General features: G+C 36.7%; 1 protein-coding gene across 1 annotated transcript in view; it reads left to right on the forward strand.

Moving 5' to 3' along the window:
- ADAMTSL1 (ADAMTS like 1) overlaps nucleotides 1–21,495 on the forward strand; it is a 473,068-nt gene that overhangs the window by 290,671 nt on the left and 160,902 nt on the right. Inside the window, exons 4-5 of the mRNA XM_062599771.1 lie at nucleotides 8,435–8,480; nucleotides 19,173–19,409. Of these exons, the coding sequence (XP_062455755.1) occupies nucleotides 8,435–8,480; nucleotides 19,173–19,409 (283 nt within the window). The remainder of the gene's footprint in view (nucleotides 1–8,434; nucleotides 8,481–19,172; nucleotides 19,410–21,495) is intronic.

Consider the following 21,495-nt stretch of genomic DNA (forward strand, 5'->3'; position numbering starts at 1 on the left):
CATAAATGTATGGCAGAATGTGAAGCTAGATGTGAAGTCCCATGGATACTGAATCTAAGTTTAAAGGTAAAAATCCATGATCATAACTGTTACCTCTGGGAAATCCTGTGTAAGCTGTTAAACAGAGTGGAGGTTTTCTGCCATTAAGTGAGTGATATATGTTCAATAGGAGAAGAAAGTCAACATTAACGTTTTCCTGACAAGTTTCCCTCAGCAGTAAAAGTGACAGAGATAAAAAAAAAAGGGGGGGTACTCATGTGTGAGAGTCATGATCCCAGTTTTGGTGAGATGCTTTATGCCAGTTCTGTTGGAACTTGCTGAAATTTTTCTCTCTTTTTTCAACTTTCTCACATCCTTCTCACCTAATGACTGGCATTTGGTAATGAAACTCAACTAGCAGTATGAATGAGTGTTCCCATTCACTCTACTTGCAAAGTTAATTGAACTAAGAGATACTATAAATTGGATGCTGAGCCCACTGTTATTGCATATTGCAGGATGAAAAGACTAGATCTGCGTAATTGACTGTCAGTTCTATTGCATTTTGATTCAGTCACTCTGTAAAACAGCCACTGAGATAGCTTTGAGGACTAGGTTTAATGATAAGCTAAATTAGTTCAAAATAGCTCAATTTACTGATGTGTGACAGTTTTTATTAGAAAGGATATAGCCCAGAATATGATAGATTTATTTCATTAAAGACTATTGCTTTCTGATTTTCATCGCATAGATTATCAATTTGAGAATCAAGTATCAAATGGTTCAGTGACAGAATAGCTGCAATTGCATGTTATTCATGTTACTTTAAAATTGAATGTTAACAACAGGAACCCACTACCACAATACTGATTAGCACTGAAAAGGAGATATAGCCAATACTATATATCTAAAAAATATTGCTCAAAATTTCTGTATGTGTCCCTTTGATACCAGAGCATTGCCAGTGTTGTGTTGCTGCTTTACTGATGAATTTAGAATTATTCCACTGAGTGGCTATGGTCCCTAATTTCACAGTACAGCCATAGACTCTGCTGTCTCAGGGGCTTGGGTTAGAAAGCATCCACAGTATTTCATGTCCGTTTAACACTGATAAATGCAGTGTAAGTATGCAGGTATGATCCTTTAAACATTGTGAATGATATAACTGTTCTAGTTTTTGGGTTGCTTCTTTATCAGCTAGTTGTGTTAATATACATTAACTTTCATTATCCAGTGATATCAGTGCAGTCCATTTTAATCCTGGCATCACTAAATTAGGCAAAATTATGCCAATTTATAGAATTTTTCTATGCCTATAGGAATTATTTAATTTATGTATTTTTAGAATGTGCCTTCTGGTACCAGTTTTTCTAAGTCTGTAGAACACACAGCAGAAACATTTTACACATATGATGCAGTAATTACTAGATATATCCACAAATGGGTGGATATATCTAATGAAGCATACCAAGTTATTGATTTTACTTCCATTCAATGTCATAGAATTCTTAGGTCACTTGTGCTACTAAATGATTTAAGAAGATGATTCTCATAATCCTCATCGAACCAAGATGCTATCAGTGACTATCTCTGTATGCTAGTGTAGTGTATTATTTCATGCAAATGACCCTCAAGGTATCTTAACAGCTCTCCTTTTTCTGCTTCAGTTGGTAACTCTGTAGCTGTTTTTACTCCACTTTATCATGTCTTTTCTGTGCTATAGTGAGCAATTTTAAACACTTGGAAGAAACTTTGAATATATTTATTTTATAGATGTTGCTAGATAAAGCCTTGCCACCTAGCACTTAAAAAAATAATGTATTTGTTTTTTATTCATTGTGAAGTTAGTCAAATCTGTTCATATTAGAACCTTTCCTGCTTTCATCTGATGGAGAAGCATCTCCAATTTTCCAGAGAGTTTACAATTCCAATTTCAGAAGAAATGAGCTCCACTCTTGAACTAAGTCAACACTATACAAAGCTGCAAACTTCATACAATTCAGAGCAGCACTGTAGTCTTGGAAAAGCCAGTTAGTCCCACTGTGCTTGCTTTCTTAATTTTAAGCTGCTGCACCACAATAAAAGTTGTTAAAGTATACATAAGCTGCTTTTCCATGTGATCCGTTACTAGAGTTGGCACAGCTGGTATTCTGGATGAGAAACTGGACTGTGCTAGAAAGAAAGGTAGTCAGAGTTTTTCCTACAGTTGTGAGTGATAGCTGTGATCTCCACAAACCTATCTCTCTATTGAGATGCAACCTACATTTAAAAAAAAAGTCTGAGAAGCCTTCACTTAGGTGATACGTTGTTTACAAGTCCAGGTTCTCTTGAAAGTTCTGTATATTCATATCTTTCAATAAATCTATTTTGAGCTATGAGTGAAAAAGAATTAAATCAGTCAGGTTTTGCTTGAGGAGTTTTTGTAAGTCTCACTACCTATAAAAAGGTAAGCTGTCTTTCTGTAAAGCCCCAAGCAATAGATTGTGCTTGAGAGAGCGTGAACATTTTAGCACCTTTGGGCTAACACATGACTCAGGTTCAAACTTCCTCAGAGCATGGGGAGCTTGAGTTTCTGCTCAGAACATTCGTTTTTTAAAGACCAGATGCAAAACTTGGATCCAGATCTGAGCTCAGGTTTGTTCAAATTGGAGGTGCTAGTGCTTTTGGGCCTGCAATGTATTTTCAGTGCTATCTTTGTGCTACAGCAGGTCATATGAGATTCAGTATTGTATTTTTTTTCCCTCACTGGAACTGTGGAGAGATTGTCATTATTTTGCTGAAAAACATTTCTTTTTATTCTTCCTTTTTTATTTTCTGCCTTTCTTGACTAGTGAGCAACTTAAAAATATTTTCCATGAGATGGAAAATAATGTAATGGCTTTCTGTATATAAGAAACTGTAATGGCTTTCTGTATATATACAATATGCCTTGTATGTGTAAGTCTAAAAGCTAAAGACACTTTCTGAAAGTTCTTAAGAAGAGCAAAAATACTGCAGTGACAAACCAACCAGAGAGATTAGCTGTATGAAAATAAAGTCCCCTTAAATCACTCTGACCTGTTTTTTTCCCCTTTCTTCCTTTATTTTTATCCAGTTTTATATTTGCTATCTTAATTGGATTGGCTAGTCATGTTTTACTGAGGATTTACAGAATATTATTTATTAAGAGCTATTACTTAGGGACAATCCAGCTAGCAATCCAGCAATAATGCAAAGAATTTAAATGTAAAAACTGCCATGCAATCCATTCCACTCAGCAATTTGTAGAGCACAATTCCAAGGTCTGCCTTACTTTTGAATAAATTTGATGCCAAACTTAAACTCCAAGAGTACATAGAAACTACCCAGAATAAGAGTGCTGAGTGAGTAAACTGTTAGAGTTGTAGCTTATTGCTATTGCTGTAGCATTCACAATGGAATTCTCAAAGTTTAACCATTCCCCTCACCAAACTTCTAAAGTTTAAAAAGAAATTGTGATTGAGCCTAGTCTTACCTTTAGCATAGAAAGGCTTATCTTATAGGGCAATACATGGATTGTCTTCCTCTGAGCCCTGTGTGATTCTGGCTACACTGCTAATAGTAATCAAGTTGGTATATCATTAGCCAGGCTAGCTAGCTTAAGGTTACTTTGGTTATTCTAGCACAGTAGCATACAGTATAAACAAACAAACAGCGTAAACAAAATGTTAACAGAGGTTGAGTTCTACAGGAAACATTCAGCACAACTTCAAGAAGCATCAAGTAGCCAAACACAAATAGTTGTTTGATGTGCTAACATCAGCGTTAAGACAACTTTGCCTTGGTGACACAGATGCGTGTCATTCAAACACACGTTATTCAAATTCTGAAATGCCCAATCTGCAGCTCATATTTTGGTTCAAGCTATGTGTTAAATAAAGCTGATTTTTCTTACTGTTTTTTTAACACAATCTCTTTTATACTATGTATGGTCAAATTCCATAGTGCTTGCCTTGAATCAATCTTCAGCAGTTCTGTTGGTTCCCATGAATTTATTCTAGGTTCACAGCAGGGTCTCATAGAGTAAAGCAGGGTATGGTGTTTATTTATGCTAGTCCCATGTTCACGTCTGTCACATGCACACGAGTCAATGCTTTTTTAATTTGAATTATTATAATTAAGGAATACTGATTCATGCCAAGATTGTGGAAAATATTATTAATGCAAACATTATAATCTCTAATCACTTTAAGTCTCTGATATTATTACTGTGTAATCTCACTCTCATTTTAGGTCAATATTGTATGCTGCATCCCACATGTGGAACTTTGGCAGTCAGAGAGATAGGATTCATATTTTGATTTTCCTAGCTGGTTTACCTCCTGTAAGGCTGTACAGCAGTCTTCTAAAACTAAAGAACCAAAGATTGTACATGCAGGCTCATCTGCATATCAAAATGCAGCAGTCTGCACAGCACATTGTGGCGGCCAAGTAGCAAAGTAAGGAAAGGATAACATTTTTACATAGCTTTTCATCTTGCTGTCAATTGAATGAATGTGAAGTTGGGCATGCTGTACTAGCATTTGAAAAAGTAAATTCAGGTGTTCAGACAGTTCTGGTGCATCTTCATTTTTCATAATGTTTTGGTGCCCAAGGCTTGCCCTGTAGCTAAGTTTCCTTCATGAGAAAGGGGTATAAGTGACTGAATAAATCAGATTCTGTCTTTGCCAGAAAAGGAGAAGTAGAGAAATCTCAGGATGAGAGAAGGTGATAAGGCTCTTCAGCATTTGGAAGGCAGTTAGGAGCAGTCGGATGAGGAAGGAGAGCTGCAAGACTGTTAACATGTGTGAAGCATTGCCACATGTGCTGGAGGAAGGGGAAAGCTGACTTAGTCTCGCTCATATACCATGGGAGGAAAAAGGCTCAGTGTGTTTTTCTCATGGGTACAGTGTAGGAATCAAAACCCGTCCTGCAAGAAAAGTTCTTAAGGAGTATGAAAATAAATGGGTGTGAGAATTGTCCAAAATGACAATTTTCAAATCCCTATACTGGACCATTTTATCAAAATTCAGATCCATTAAAATAACCGACCTCTGGCTCCTAGTTGCGTGCTTATGTGGAGCCTTGTTTTTCAAGAAAAGCATTTCAGACTTTGATGACCACTGGTGAGGTCCCACTCTGCAAATCTCTTTCATCACATTTGACAATTACAGTTAAAGGCAGCTTTGGCGTGAGGCTGTTATTCACTCTGGCATGGATTATTACAAGGCTTCTCATGCAGATCTTTGTGGGGGTGGGATTTGAACTGAGACTCTCTAGAAACTGAAGCATGAAGAAAAATATAACAGGGTGTGGAGTTGTTTACATTAAACAAAGTGAATATTTTAATATATTTAAAGTTGTTAACCTCTCAAACACTTTACTGAACGCAAATGACTAAGTTTGAAGGATGAAACTTGATGCCAAATATCTTGTTTTTCTTTCCTGGTCACATGATAATAATTGCATTTCAAGCCAACTCCCCAGCTACCTCTTTCTTCTGCAAAATCCACTCCATGTATGCCTGATAATACAAAAGACTGTAGAGATATATCTTACTGCTTCCATTTGTTGCCCCTCTGGATGATTTCTGCCTTTTCCTGGTGGTCATGCGGATTATTTGGCCTAAAGGATTCTTACTTGTATCCTACAGAGATCGGAGTATGTGATGGTTATGTGTCATAACATGATCTCCCGACTCTGCTGTGATCCTTCCTTGCAGAATTACATGCTACGTACTGTGACATACTGCAAAGCATCGCCCTGCACAGAGGAGAAAATCTAGTCTATTCTAATGTCATACAAGGTGTTGTGTATTTCTCTCCAGCAGTATGGAGATCGCCAGATGGTTTCAGCTTCCCTATTTTAAGCATAGACATGTTCAGAAATTGAGCTTACATTCAAAAATCAAGATTTATTCCCCTTGAAAAACTTTCATTTAAACATGTAACATTTTTTTTCAAAGTCTAACGATCTATTTTCTACAAATGCCATAGTTTTTAATACAGAGGTACATACCTGAGTTCCAGAGAATCTGGAATGTTGTCTGCAAATAGTGTTGATCTGAAACAAATTACTTAGCAAACCTTTGAAAATATATCAGCTTGATCTGAAAGCAGTTTAACTGCTTTTGATTGATGGGTGATAACTGGCAAATTAATAAGCTTTAAAAAAATCAAAAAGCTTGATCTCGGGGGTAGACAGTGGGTTTTTTGCAAGACTGGTTCTTAATATTCATGAAGCATCACAGCACTATTTACCTCCAAAATTTGTTCTGAATAACCCGTGCCATTAACCAGAGAAGGGAAATTGGGAGAAAAATCTGAGTAGTACTGTGACGTATGTCTAATGAAAGTACCTAGTGCAAAGAACAAGCAAAAAGTGGTATTTTACTTTAAATCAGACAATACAAAGAAACTGAAAATAGGGTGGGGCAGCTGATAGAAAGGAAGTTTACATTTCCATGTCTGCTCACTAGTTATGAGATTAATAAATTACAGTAATTGAAATGACAGTAACAGCAGGTCTGTGTGAAGCAAAGACATTTTTGATGGATTGTATATCATTTGTGAGAGACACGTGGGGTATGTGTCAGGCTTGTTAAATAAGTTATTCAGTGTGGTTGATTCATGATGTGCTAGGACTGCCTACATGCATCTGAATATACTTTTTCTCTCCTATCTATTGGTGTAAATCAAGAGTACCTCTACTGAATGCAGTACAGTGTCAATAGCTATAGGTTTGATATGCATCAGAATATCTTTACCAATTTGTGTACATTATTCAGGAATGCTTGTGAGGGAAGTGGAATGGTTTGGTTTGGTTTTATTTTTAATGCCAGTATTGCCGTACTAGTTCATAGCCTACTGTGGATATAATCTTTGCTATTGTGCTGCTAAAACTGTTTTTCCTAGTGCTGGATACCCTGTGCACATTTTTTACTTCTGCCCATGCTTTCAATGATCAAAATTTACTTGAATGAATAATATAACACTACAAAAGCATTGCACTAGTGATATATCATTATGTTTTTGATACCATTATTTATGTGCTAAATGCTATAGAACAGAGATTTTATGCTTATATTTTTTGTGCTCTTCTGAAAAAAATGATAGATTTTATTTTCTTGTTTATCTCCTCTTGCAGTCATTTACACCACTATGATATTTTGCAAAATAACTTTTACCCATATTTTGTACTCATAGAGATGTAAATGACACTTGGAAAAAAATCATATTTAAGTCATCTTTTTTCAAGTATGTGAAGATGGGTGGAAGGAAGGATAGTTTCAGTAACTTAAACGAAATCTATTTATCTTATTCCAGAGTTAATTCAGAATGAAAAATGTTCTTCAATCTTTAAAAAAGAGGAAAAAAAAAGAACTCACAAAAATGCATGCAGATGTTATCCTTTCTCTTGCATACTTCAAAAATATTCTGGATTTAAAACTTTAGCCTTGACAGCCATTTAGTCCTCCAGGAATGTATGCTTTGTTAAATCCTGAAAAACAGTTGTGACATTATAAATTATATAACATATTAAATTATGTAAAATTTATAAATTATAAATGTAAGGAATTCTATTCCATTGAAGGATAATTTTTAAAAGCCAAGTCCTGCATTCTGACCTCCACTGGATATTTTCTCTGAACTCATAAAACATATGAAACTCTAGCTAAGGTCAAATACTCAAAATATACACCACTGTGTGCTAAAGACATATCTGAATCTTGACCTTTCTTATGGAAGCCCTGTTAGCACCAGAACTGGCATGGGTCTGCTGAGTGGAAGGAGGAGAAAAGTCTTGGCAAGCACATGCAAAGGAACATGTAAACCTTGACATCTGCAGGGTGCAGCTGCCCAATGGCTTTTCTGGACACTGTTCTGCAGGAGGGATTTGGGAGTAGAGTGAGGCTGGTGAATTGGTAGGAAATTTTATGGTCTCCTTCCCCATATTAAAGGGGGAAGAAGCAGTGTGGACGCTAGGTAGCTATCCTGTTGTTCCACCCCTCTGTGAAAAGGCTTCCTTCCTCCCACTGCACAGATTATTCCCCAGCAAAGCCCAGCAGCTCCAACTCTTTGTCAATGCTAAGACATGTCCCTAGGTACATACAAAGCTGTACGGCTGTGAAATCATTGTAGTTAGCTGGGAGACACAGGGCATCATTAATGTGATTAAGACATTGACTTCCTGCTAAGTTGACCTGTACCTCATTTACAAAGTGATGCTGCCTTCAAGAAAGCCATTTTTAAGCAAAGATAGAATATTGGCTGTAGTGGAATTCATACCTCAATTTTAATATGTAGACAGGGAGTCTTTTACTTTGGGAAAGCTGGCTAGTGGGGGGATTAAGTGCTTAAGAGATCCTGGGAGGAAATACATTGATACATTTTGTGTGTTTGATTTTTGTATTCAGCTATTAATGCTTTTTGGTTTTGTTTTTAATTTTTGGACACAGGACCTGTGAAGGGCGAAACATCCGATACAGGACATGCAGCAATGTGGTAAGGACAATATAGCTATGATATATTACAAAGCATCGCATACGATAGTGATGTCCATATAACGTAAAACAATTCAGTAGTAATGTGATAACAATAATACCGTAGCTATCTAAGCTACTTTTGTCTCACAGGACTGCTGGCAAATCTTTTCCTGTTTCTTGAAAGCTGGAGTGGTTACGGCATAGCATGGTGCTCAGATTGTTTGAATGGGATTGCCTTTCTAAACAGAATGTCAGTAAAACTTCAGACCAGGTCTGTGTGATTGCCCTGGCACAGTCAAAGACCTCTCAAATTCCAAGTATTGCTTTGGTAACTGTCTCGTTCATAATGGGCAGTCTGTCAGGGTTGAAGATTAAGCTGTTAAGGACTGAAGACACGTTAGTGAGAGATACATGTTATTATTCACTTGTGCCCACTCAGTACTGGAAATAAGTAGAATGTCTTAGTAAAGCAGTTTTTGATGGCCTGCTCTAGCATTATAATTTTGACAAAGGCTTTTACTTTTTTTCTATAACAGAATATGATTTTTAATACAATAAAGTAAGAAGCTTCAAGGTCTGTTCTCAACAAGGTGAAAGTATGTTTCCACTGGTGAAAGCGGAAGTCAAGACTTTACTATGGAAAATTCTGTTGTATGCCAAAAACTGTAAAAGCTCTCGAATTACACAGAACAACGTCAGTTCCACCAGTAAAGATGGAAAAGGAAGTCAAACGTTTGCTGAGTTAATCTTTCTTACGCTTCACAGGGACAAAGTCAGAAGCCTTTCAATAGGTGCTTTGTCTGCAAAAGTTAAAAAGCTGAAGTTAAAAAAATGAGTATGTTCCCTCAGGTTTGCCTTGTATTCTCTTTAGTAGACCACAGTTCACAATGCAAAGCATTGCTTGCTTGTGTTTGAATTCTTGTCACCCATGCGGTAAGAATTATGACCTTCTTTCTCACACTTCTGCCTCAGAAGTTGGTTCTGGGGTCACTGAAACTTTCCATCCATCTAGACATCTGCTTCGATAACTTGCAATGACAGTCAGTAAATAGGCCTGCTGGCTGATTTCACAGTCCAGTGTGCAGCTGTAAGGCATTTAGGCTCCACCACTACCTTTAAGAGAATGGGAAGATCAATTTGTTTCAGCCAAGTCACATGCTATAACACTACTTAGTACGACATAGAAAAAAAGAGACTGTTTGGAGCTAATTTGGTTTAAATGAGACTCCTGAATTTTTAGTTTGAGACTGCGTGCATGTTTTAACAGTCCCCTTCTTCTCCTGACCTGCTCTTGGGTACACTGAGAGAAGTGAAATATACTAGCATCCTACTCTCCATGCGTTTGTTATTTCTGGATCACCTTGCAGAGAGGCTAGGATTTTACCTATGTTGCAACGCTTCTTTTGGAATTGTTGAGCAGAACTTTCCAAGATAAAATAAATAAATAAATAAAATATTATTTTAGTTAGGTTCTGTTTTGGACCTGTGAGCCTAGACAGTTTTCCTGCAAATTAAACCTTGCATAATTTTGCTAGGAAATTCCCTAACTTACCTTGTATTTGACAATACTGGCTCCAGACTTTGCGACATGCCACTGAGGCATCCAACTGCAGAACCCTCCTAATTACACAACATCAAATAATCCAAACTGAAACTTTCAGGGTGCTTTACTCTGCTGAAATCAATGGCTTGTTTGTCACTGAGTTTATGAAGACCCAAGATTATGTTTATAATTTGTAACCCCTTTTATTACGGACTGTAAAGGATGAATTGTGTTACACTGTTCTCTGCATCAACAAAAGGATACAGTGAGTTTTCATTTAGTTGCTTTTGCTAGACTTGCCAAACTAGAAATATTTCAAACTATATCCTCAAGCTTTTGACTGCATTAGACTTCCATCAGGCGTTTCAGAAATGGCTTTATGCTGTTAGGAAAGTTCTTGGCTATATCCACTTTGCTGGCATCTGATTTCAGGGGAGAGCATTTTCTAAGTATGTTGAATCTTTGATTCTGATGTTACAGTCTTCCATTTGCCATCTTTACTATTCTGAGATACTGTACACCAGCATTCCCACTATCAACCACTGCAGTCGTACTGCTGCAGTGATCAGCAGCAGAAGCTGACCACGGCAGGATCCATGATCCATGTCAGGATCCTGCCATGGGCAGTGGTGACCCCTAACCCTGTATTCGATACAACTCTGAGGTACTTTGTGCAGAATTAGTGGAAACCTAAAACAGTTTGGGAGTCCTTGATAGGCATCTGTGTTCTGAAATACTCTCTGTTGCTAAACTCTGTAGCTGTACTGCTGAAATACTGTAAGTCTCTAATAAAACAATCTTCTTTTTTATGAAATCCATTGTGTTTCCCTCCAGAAATCCAAAGATGCACACACGCAAGTCAGTCATGGAAGCAATTAGTTGCATGGCTTGTTGTAGAATTCTGCACTGGAAGACACACAATCACGTGTGTATTTTTGTTTACTCAGACTATCCTGTTTAAGATTCTATTCAAAAAGACATTTGAAAAGCAGGAGCCAGACCCAGAGAGACCTACATTTACATCTATGCTAAACTGTAGTCTGTCACTGGAAAGTATGAGTAAACACCCTATTCTACCCCTCCAAATGAAGCTCACCTATCACACATTATGGAAAATTCTTTTTGTTTTCTGAGGAAATCAATATGTCCTGAAATGCGAGCTTTCATTATGACTAGCTTATGCATAACTTGAGTGCTCTTGTTGTTTTTTCATAAAAAAAATAGTCCTTTTATTTTGTACAAATCATCTTTTCTCTGAACTGGTGTGCCTTTGTTGATATGAAGGTCTTCTTGCAGAAAAGGATGAAAAGTCACATAAACTAAAAGTAAACTATTTGGAAGGGGAGATTAGAGAAGGGGAAGAATACTTCTTGGAGTTTGTCAAGGGACACATTTTCATAGGCATTCATTTGCAAGATTTTGCTACAGCTGATTTTAATTTATCCTGAGATTAAATTAAAAAAAAAGGGAATAAAAAAGGAGAGAGGAAAGGAGAGAGAGAGATGCATCCATTTCTTAAGTGGCCTGTGTTTTTCTAGGGACATGGAACCCTTTTGCACAGTAGACACTGTAAGAAGGATTGATACTTAGGTCTAAAAGCTTCTGTGTAGTTCCTCAAAGAGGAAATCTGATTCAGCATGTTTGCTGCTTGCATTGCCTGATAATGATCATAAAATGGAAAGATTTGGGGTATGAAGCCACACATGTAAATAGTGAAAGAAAGAATGAGGGAATCTGAAGATGATTTAGGATTGAATTGCATCAGTCTTTTTTCTTCTTAGTACTGTTTCCAAGTATGCTTCCAACGATTTTAGAATGTAACCATGGAGGGAGGGAGGATTTTTCATTACTCTGAATGCAATAAAAACATATTTTTGTACCTGGCTGGGTTGCTATATTAAACACAATGCAAAATAAAGACAAAGTTTGCAAACTATGAACAGAATTTTTAGAGTGAACTTTTTTTTTCTTTTTTAACTATCACACTCAGTTCTTTCTTCTGAGTGTACTCTCAGTTGTCAAATTCTCTTCAAGTTTTGTATAAGGCTATCATGCTACCTTATTTCCCTTTGTATCTATTTCAATCTGACTGCAGTTACTACAGGAATCTGCATTCTCTTCCCTCATTTACATTGAAATCTATCTGAACAAAATGTGTTGGAACATATAAAGTTTTTCTCCCTTCTTTCCTCACTGTCCTCAATTATCAAACTCTTTTTCATGATTGAAAACATGCTGATTTTCCCCTGATGTTTTCCCTTCACTGCACTGCTTCCTGAGTAAAGCCAGAAAAACTGAGAAACAGGAGAGCTGACATTCCATTCTCAAAGGTCTTTACTTTCAAACACTACACATAAAGCTATTCTTGAGATACTGATGATTCCACATGAAAACAAACAATGCCAGAAGTTGTGCGACGCTCTTAATTCTTTGTACACAGTTTAGAGCAGTTCTGCAAGTCTCAGATTTAATTTGTAGATTCTAGACCCCATTAATCAGACCACCAAAACTTGTAAATATCATTTATGGTTCTTCTTATATATACCTCAGTTTCTTCAGCTGGCTGAAATACCAGTTCTAAATTATAATGACATTCTCCATTCTTTGGCTTGCATTCAGACAAGCTACTTCCATCCCTGTTTCTTATCATCTCATGCTGCTTTCTGTACATGCCAGAGCCAATAACGTACAGCCCACTTTAAATGAAATTACGCTCTTTTCTTGCCATGCACCAAAGTCCAGCCTGTTGGAAACTGTCAAACCTAAACTTCCAGATAGAAGAGTTCTTGTTCTCAGATGTATTGTACTGATTTGTGTGTTTGAAAGCACCATTACCAGGTGGAATTTTGTCAGATTAACCCCAAGTGAAGAGTGGTATTCATTTTTTCTAACATTTGATGGGTGCCACATCAGAAATCCTTGTAAAATCTTTTGCAGTCAAAGCTCCTGGTTTGGACTTTGCCATATAATTTTCCCATCTTTCTGCTTCCCATATTTGTGTTTCCTATATTTGAATTACCTGCAGAGTGAGAAATAGCTTTGTCTTATTCCAGGGAAAAGAGCAACTATATGTACTACATATATCTCCTTACTAACCCCCCATGAAGTTCATTTTCAGCTTACTCTTTAAGAGGAATGTCTTCCACACTAAGATCTTTTATTGTGACTACAGTGTGTTCTTCAAAATCCTAGATTTTAATAACTACCATCTTATTTTTGAACAGGTGTATTTTAAAACCTCAACATTACTGTGTCTTGGCTAGGAATTATTTCTTCATTCTTGGAAACAAGTGGCTAATAATAGCAGCTTTGATTTCTGGATATGCTCCCTTGTCAGCAAGAAGACTTGTGAATCTGTCTATGAAAAAAATAGAAAAAAATGCTATGATCCTATGTAAATGCATCAAAAATAGTTGTAGACCAGACAATCAGAATGACTTCACAGTGGCATTACAGGACTGCTCACTCTGGTTAATTCGTACAATTTAATTGCAGTATTTCTGATAGTAACAAGCTCTTAATTTGCATATCTATTTTTAATCTGTGTGGCATCCATAGTGCTAGTATGAAAGTACACTTTAGCATTTTATTCTTGTATTTGTTTTTGATGGAAATATTTGAAAGTTTTTAAAGCTGAAATACAAGTTTCATATTTAATTATTTGCCAAAAAATGGAAACATATAATTTCTTCTATTATATGTCAAAACTGATTTTGCAATAATTTCTAATGGCAATCATTCTTGGAGGGTTGGGTTGATATTTCACTGTTACAGCCATCATGTCAATTTCCAATTCATTTTCATTTAATATAGAGTAGAAGTATATACTGATGCTGCTTATTTATCTGGTTTGTATTATTCACCCCATGCTATTCTCTGTAGGATAAAGCAGTGTCTTGGGATTGTCACAGAAGGCTGTAGTATTTGCCCTACTTGATCTAAACAGTTAGTCATGTGCCTAACCTATTTAGAAGTTAGCAAGAGTAGATCAATGAAAAATCTGGATGTAAGAAACTTGAATTCAAGCATGTCATTCAGCAAGTCTTCAAAGCCAGGTGGAGCTTCCATTTTATCCCTAAATCTCCTATGTCTCTGTACTTGCATCTGAAATTCTTATTTAGCGTTAGGCAAATGCCTGGTGGGGGATCTCAGCATTTCTTTCTCAGTAAAGAAATCTGTGCAGCAGAAATTCATGAAACTGGGTCAATAAGTTGTTCTGTCAGATGCTGCACAGAATAGTCAGATTGTTAGTCATTTTTTGGACATAGGAAAAGTTCCAGGTATAGTAAATCATTCTTGGCCTCTGCAAATATACAAGCATACATATTGTAAACTGTTTTAAGGTTTCTCAACTGTTTCCACCTTTTGGAGCCTAGATACAATCTTTAACATTTCATCCACTAAGTAAACTTTAAAAAGCTTGACCCTCTTTTGTCCCATGAAATCTGATCCACCTATCACCATCGAGGGACATCTGGGATTCATCTTATCTTTTCCATTGAGTAATAGAAATTGTTTTGAATGGGGTTCAAGCATGGCAGAACTCCATAGACTTTATGAATTACGAAAGGGTCCAATAGGAGGTCAGGTTAAAAAATTTTTTAGGACTTGAGGAAGTGAATGAAGCTATAATATAATATGGCCAGGATTAGGTGATGTCTACGAGGTGAAGATGAAACTTCTCTGTTTATTTTAAAATAGGTTTCATACATCAAAGGGATTTCTGATCATCTTTAAAATGATGTATATTTTCATCAGAATGGAGGAAATCTTGACATGATAGGAGGAACTGAGATTGCAGGTATCCAGCACAGGCTCAATGTTAGAAATATCCCACTATCCTTCAAAGCTTGAAGTTCATGAAACAGTCATTCAGGGCTCACAGAGTTGATGGAGGAACAATTTTTTCTCATTCATTAGAAATTTTCTTCCTTAAAAAGCCATGATGAATAGGAACCTTGAACAAGACTAAACTAACGTGAGTCTCTCGATTTATTCTTTTCTTCTGATTTTTTAAGAAATATGATCTCAGTGCTTCCTCTTATCTGTAGGTACCCACACATAATTTCCAAAAAAAAACCTGAAACAGTATGATTTGAATATGTAACCAAGCTAGAGTAACCTGAAGCACAACTGTACTGCTTTTGCAGTCAGATACCAGTAATGCCTCAGGCTGCAAGCCAGACCTCCTACCTGGAACTTCGACCAGTTCTCCTAGCAGAACTAAATAGCCCATATCCAGATATGCTACTTTGGGCTCAACACTACTCTGACTTGGCCCTTGACTTTTGATGGGCACAAAATACTGGCACACTTGTGTATGTCTACCTCTTTATTGCACAGGTAGGCATACTACCTACGGTTAGACTGGTTATTTTTCCAGGATCAGATCCTCAGGTGGAGTAAAATATAACCTCACTCAAGCCAAAGAAGCAATCAGTGCTAACAGCTACAAGAGATCTTCTACCACCAAGCCTCCACACATGTGCTGAAAGTCATCTGATTTTTCAAAAGGGAAAGGATTTTGTGAAGTTGGAGTCTGTGTTTTCTCCTAACCAGGAGCCAATGCTGGAGAAATAAGGCACAGAAAGCCTATGACAAAAAGGGAAACACTCTTATATAAAGGTGTGAGAAGTGTTTAGAATGAAGTAACAATTTACTACTTGAACAAATATGCAATAAAACAGTGATTTTGATTTATCTGCTATTTCAGCAACTAGAACACTCATTTACAAGTTGCAAGCTTATATCTGTATTTCATTATATGATTGCACAAAGCCCAGCATGAAGAGGCTCTGGTCCCCACTGACATATAATACAAATAATAAACAATAATTTTAAAAAGCCAAAGAAAACATAGCCAAGAGATTAATAAAAAAGAGCCAAGGTCTGCACAGTTTTCAGTTTTTTAGTCTCAATAAGCTGTGTCTGATGAAGGGTAGTATTTGTGCAATAGTATTTCTTAACATTGTCCATTAGGGTACAAAAAGCATTATACAGGTCATGCAAGTGTTATATGTTTAGGTGAAGGTACATGTGGTTTCCTAACTGAAAGAAGAGTTCCCTAAAGAATTCCCTAGGGGAAAGGGATCTACAAGGCCTTGAGGCAGATTTAGGATTTGAGTAGGAGAGAAGTGGCAGGCAGACTCTCACCCTTTTTCATATCTATGTGCTAAGATAAGTATGCATGTCTCCCTTTGTGACTGTTTTTAAATGTATTCTTCCAATGACTTCAAGTTTCACATGAAATTTTTTTTAAACACAAGATCTATTATTTAAATCCATTGTTTTATTTTGATAGTGAATCAAAGACTGGAAGTATTTAACATTTGATCCTTATCACCTGCCATGTCCTGAAAGTTTGTTATGTTGACCATACATTTTTTATTTCTTTGATTTAAAAATAAAATCCTGCCAAACAAACATGATATTGAATCCTGTACAAAGCAGGATTATGCACTCTGTATGTTGTGTACTTTATTGGGCCTTTCTGTCTTTGTAAAAATAAAGCTCTTGCAAGCCAGGAAGTTTGGAAGGCAGAGCCAGGCTTGAACCAAACAAGAGAGTTGGCTTGCATCTCTGAGACAAGCATAAGCCAAGCCATTAGACCTGATTGTATTCGCTTACGGAAAGAAAAAGTCAGAGAAGAGTATGCACCAGTAGATTTTGTGGCAGGAAGTTAGGCCACAGTGTTCCTCAATTCTTGCCTCTTCCATACTGAAAATAGAGCTAAAACAGGTCTTGGGTCAAGCTGTAATTGTCCTCCTCATCCTCTGTTTAAAAAGAGAACAGAAAGTCCATTTTTTCTTTGAATTACATAGCTGTGGAGGAATAATGAAACTCCCAAATGTTTTTCTGTTCTTTTCACTCTGTTCTGTTGCCCAGACTTTGCTCTGTGTCAGCAATTTGCCCAGATGACAAAACAGCCTGATTTGCCTATAATTTCTCCTGGAGATTTTAAAATAAAACTGAAATGTATCCAACATTTACTTTTTCTTTTATCTTCCATAACATATGAACAGAAAAGCTGTATGTTGTCTGAGCCCTCCCACAGTAAAATTCCAGTTACAAGCTTAGGCTTAGAGTCTTTGCTTCCAAGGAGAATGAATAAGCTCTGCTTTATTGCCCTTTGGTATACATTATTCTAGAGCAAACTTTGGTCTGATTCCCTTTTTTCCTGGTAGGCCTTAACCCGTTTACCCTCTTGTAGCAATAGGACTGTTCTTAAGAACCAGAAGAACTTTTGGGAGAGCTTGACCAATGTGATGCTTGAATGGCATCACAGTCAAAGACAAAGGAAATTAACTGAAAATTTGCTCTCACAATAGAAAGCAAGTTAAGTAAAATCTGTAGCTTCAGGCTAGGACTTGTATCTGTGCATAGTTCGCTGCAGGAAATACTTGGAGTCATGCTATCCAACATCATTCATCATTCAAAGGCAGTGGCCGTAACTCACTACAGAGTCAATGGGAGACCAGACTGGTTATTCTGGGTTGCAGGCAAGAGTACATATATGATAAGTTTATTGCCAAGATTCTCCCATTTTGCTTCAAGAAGAGATTTGAAAGTTTAATATTTTAAGAGAGGTTTAATTTTAGACTTATTACTACACAATGATACTTTAATGTTATAAAGTGACATGCAAACCCCACAAGATTCTTACTAAAAGGTGTAATAATCTGCCCTCTATAAAAGAAGCATCAAAGAGGAAGTGAATTAAGATGTAGAGAAGGATCTGGGAAACAAAGATGATCTAAACCTGAGCAGAGATACTTTGCCTCAAAAGCAGCACAACTTTCCTAGCAGTGAAATCTGCAAATTGGGTTGTTAAGAAAGTTGTTAGAATTTCTAAATGATGAAAGAGCTATTTTGAGGACAAGCAGAGACTATTGAAATCTTACAAGAATATTCTCTGATTATGTAGTGTTAATATATGGCAAAATCCTTTCGCATCAAGTGTTTAATCCACATTTATGCCACCACATATATTTTTATATATATGATGTAACACTCCCATGAGGAACAGATTTCCTTACAGCAGCAAAATGGAGGACTATGGGGTCTTAATAATCTAACATAGCCATGTTGCTAACACTTATAGTTCTCATGATATTTAATGCTTTTCCTAAAGCTTCATTCCTTTAATTGTGGGGGAAATTCTGGTTACTTCCAAAGAAATAATGAACTTATAGCCTTTGTGGTTGATTGCAGAGGAAAACTTGAAAATATCAGTTGCCTGAACAAGAATCAGAAACTAGAAAGGAGATAAAAAGAGTTTATCTTTTTTTGTCTGAATTCTCATGATTTTAAAGCTTTATTTTCTTGAGAACCTGGCTAATGATTTTCAGTACTAAATCATGGCAAGAAAGTATCTGAGGGTAAAAAAAGCCTTATGGGTCTCGCCTCAGGGAGATAAATTAACAAGAGACTTTTAAGCCGTGTGAGTGGTCTTTGGTTTTTTTATAAGAGAATGGTGCAGAGTGCAGTGTTTGTATTTGCTTTTGGTACAGAGTAGGGTATGTATGTCTCACAAACCTCTGACAGGATTAACAGAATGATTTTTTTAGAGGTTTACCCATCATATGTTGCTGATTATGTGAGTTATGAAATCATTCCCTCTCATAGGTTGAAAATATTAAAATTTATATATCATTTTTATTGTGTTTTCTGCTATCTTGCTGCTCTACCAACTGATTTAGGTCACTGGGGAAAAAGAGCTTGTGAAGAATGCTTAAATAAACAAATAATTCTATCAAGTGATTTTTACTTTCTCTCCAAACAAAAGGGAAACAGCTGACTGGAGGAGGGTGGGTATGTGCACACACATATCCACATGCATGCACAAGTGGGTGATTCAGTAAGAGCGTTTCAGGGCTGACAGGTTCTGCAGTTAAGCCACAGATGTGTAAATATGTTTCTTATGTCTCAAGCACTTTTACCCATGGCCTTCATACTTTTCATTACTTCTGTAGAAAGAAGGACAAAAAAGGTATAGATATCTGGTTGAATTACATGTATTTATAATAATTTCTACTATTTCAATAAGTGTGTTTGTCTAAATAGACAAACTCCTTGCATCCAAACGCTGTAAAGTGCAACTAGCTATGCAGTACTGTACCTACTTGTCCTAAGCAGACTTACTGACCTTTTTCTCTTTCTTTCCTCCAGGACTGCCCTCCAGAAGCAGGTGATTTTCGTGCCCAGCAGTGCTCTGCTCATAATGACGTCAAGTACCAGGGACAGTTTTATGAATGGCTTCCTATCTCTAATGATCCTGACAATCCGTGTTCGTTAAAGTGCCAGGCCAAAGGAACGACTCTTGTTGTAGAATTGGCGCCTAAGGTTCTAGATGGCACCCGATGTTACACTGAATCACTGGATATGTGCATCAGTGGCTTGTGTCAAGTAAGAAGTCTTATTCTCACGTCTTTCCTAATTATTTCTTCCCTCAAATACCTACCATACATGTGCTGTCTTCTCCTCCATACTTATACCATTATAGGTCTTTCTTTTATTTGTCTATTATAATTTTTTATGTGGTTTTCTGTTATATTGGAAGAGGTGGACAAGTTCAGGCAACAAAAGCTGTTTCTCACTTTATGCTGTTCCCTTGTTTTTCTTGGAGGAATGCATTCTCACTCTTCTGTAGTTAGCTCCACTAGCAGATCCCAATTGAAAGTATCCTAAGAAAACAGTATTTTAACTTTTTATTTTGAAATTTTGCAAGTCTAGGAAATTTCCTAGACTTTGTCTTTGAGGATTATTGTTCAAAACACCTCATGGCAACCCAATACATTAGGCACTGAACTGTGAACTCTGCCACTGACTTGCTGCAGAATTGAGCAACCTGCTAAAGTTCCTTAGGCCTCAGTTTCCCTATCTATTAAAAGCTGGGTTTGGGGGACTTTATTAACCTTTCACTTCACAATGTATGGGAATCCACCAATAGAAATGCCAAGTATTGGTTCTCGTTTTTTTTAACTGTCCTTGCTGATTGTTCAAGTGCTCTGTTGGCTTCTGAATTTTTCTTACTTGTACTGAATTACTTTTATATTACCTTTGTGCTTTTACTTCCATTATGCTATTCCTTTGAGCTGTGTACACCAAACTTTTGTCTCCTGAACAGCAACATGGGCTGAAGCATGACTGTAGAGGAAAGGACATTTGTTTCGTCCCTGTGTGTGCTTAATACACCTAAGTACTAGAAAAGTCTGAATTGATCAAGTTTCAGTGCCCAGTCTCACTGGAATCTATGTAGACTTGCAATACTGTTTGTCTTCTTGAGTATTTTCAGCCATGTTATGTGTCTTTGGAAGCTTGCCTCCCTGTTCCCTTTCTTCTTGTTTTTCCATTCTGAGCCAGAAGTAGTCTTTCAGTAAATGGAGTAGAATAGCCCGTTATCCAGCTGATGTCATTTGTGGCGTGAAAAGGGGAATCATCTAGAACTCTTGACTTCAGTTGAGTGTACAAGTTTCTGAAAATTTTTATTTGCCCAATGAGACATCTATATTTCTGTCTTGTAGTTTTCAACTTTTTTTTTTTTTTTTTTTTTTTTTTAATTTAAGAAGAAGCACAGCAGTCTGGGTAGGAAAATCACACTATACCAGGCTAGAAATTAGGAGCAGTGCATTCAGGCCCTGTGTCAGACTCATTTGTGTTTAGGTCCAAATAAAAAAGCATAGCTATCTGCAGAGTTTATAAACATCCATTATGTAATCAAACTCGTTTGCATTCATATTCCTTCCCATTCCTGGAAGACTGAGCCCAGCAACACTATTACTACTGTGACCTCTGATACTACTTCTTAACTGTCTCTATTTGAAAATACCAGGCTTTGGCTGGTATTTTCAAGATAACCAAACAAGTACTCCAGCACTGCAGTTCTTGAGGAACTTAAGTGAAACTAACCTTTTTCTTAGATATGTAAAGAGAGAGAGAGAGAGAGAATGATTTTTAATGAATCACTACATACTTTTAAAGACCTTCAGCATTGCTTTAAAAACAAATCAACTTCAGTTTCTCCCTTAATATTTTCCATGCAATGTACAAGTTCTGCACATTTTTGAGGTTAGCTAAATGAATACAAATGCTACTTTCCTCACGATTAATTATTTTTAGATTTCTGCAGATCCTATATATAAAACAATTCAGAATCTTATCACAGCACATCCCTGGCTGGCCAGTCATATCTTCATGATCATAAAGATTCTACATTAGAAGTTCCAAATTAGATTACAATTTGCTAAAATTATAAGCTTTAGGACAGCAGCTGATTTACTGTGTATTGTAGCAGTATCTAATATAACCTAAGCAATCCAGAAAGATAAGCATTATGAAAGTTTACAGCATAAACAGTGAACCTTCTTTAGAAGTAACATATACCTTTGGCCTCTCTGAAGTTCTCTTAAAAGAATGTGAAAAGCAGAAGTCTTCAATCCATTTTGGAACCTGAAATAAGGAAAAATTTTGGTATATAACATCTGTCTGGGTA

Source organism: Rhea pennata, chromosome Z, assembly GCF_028389875.1.
Source record: "Rhea pennata isolate bPtePen1 chromosome Z, bPtePen1.pri, whole genome shotgun sequence".
Lineage (NCBI taxonomy): Eukaryota > Metazoa > Chordata > Aves > Rheiformes > Rheidae > Rhea > Rhea pennata.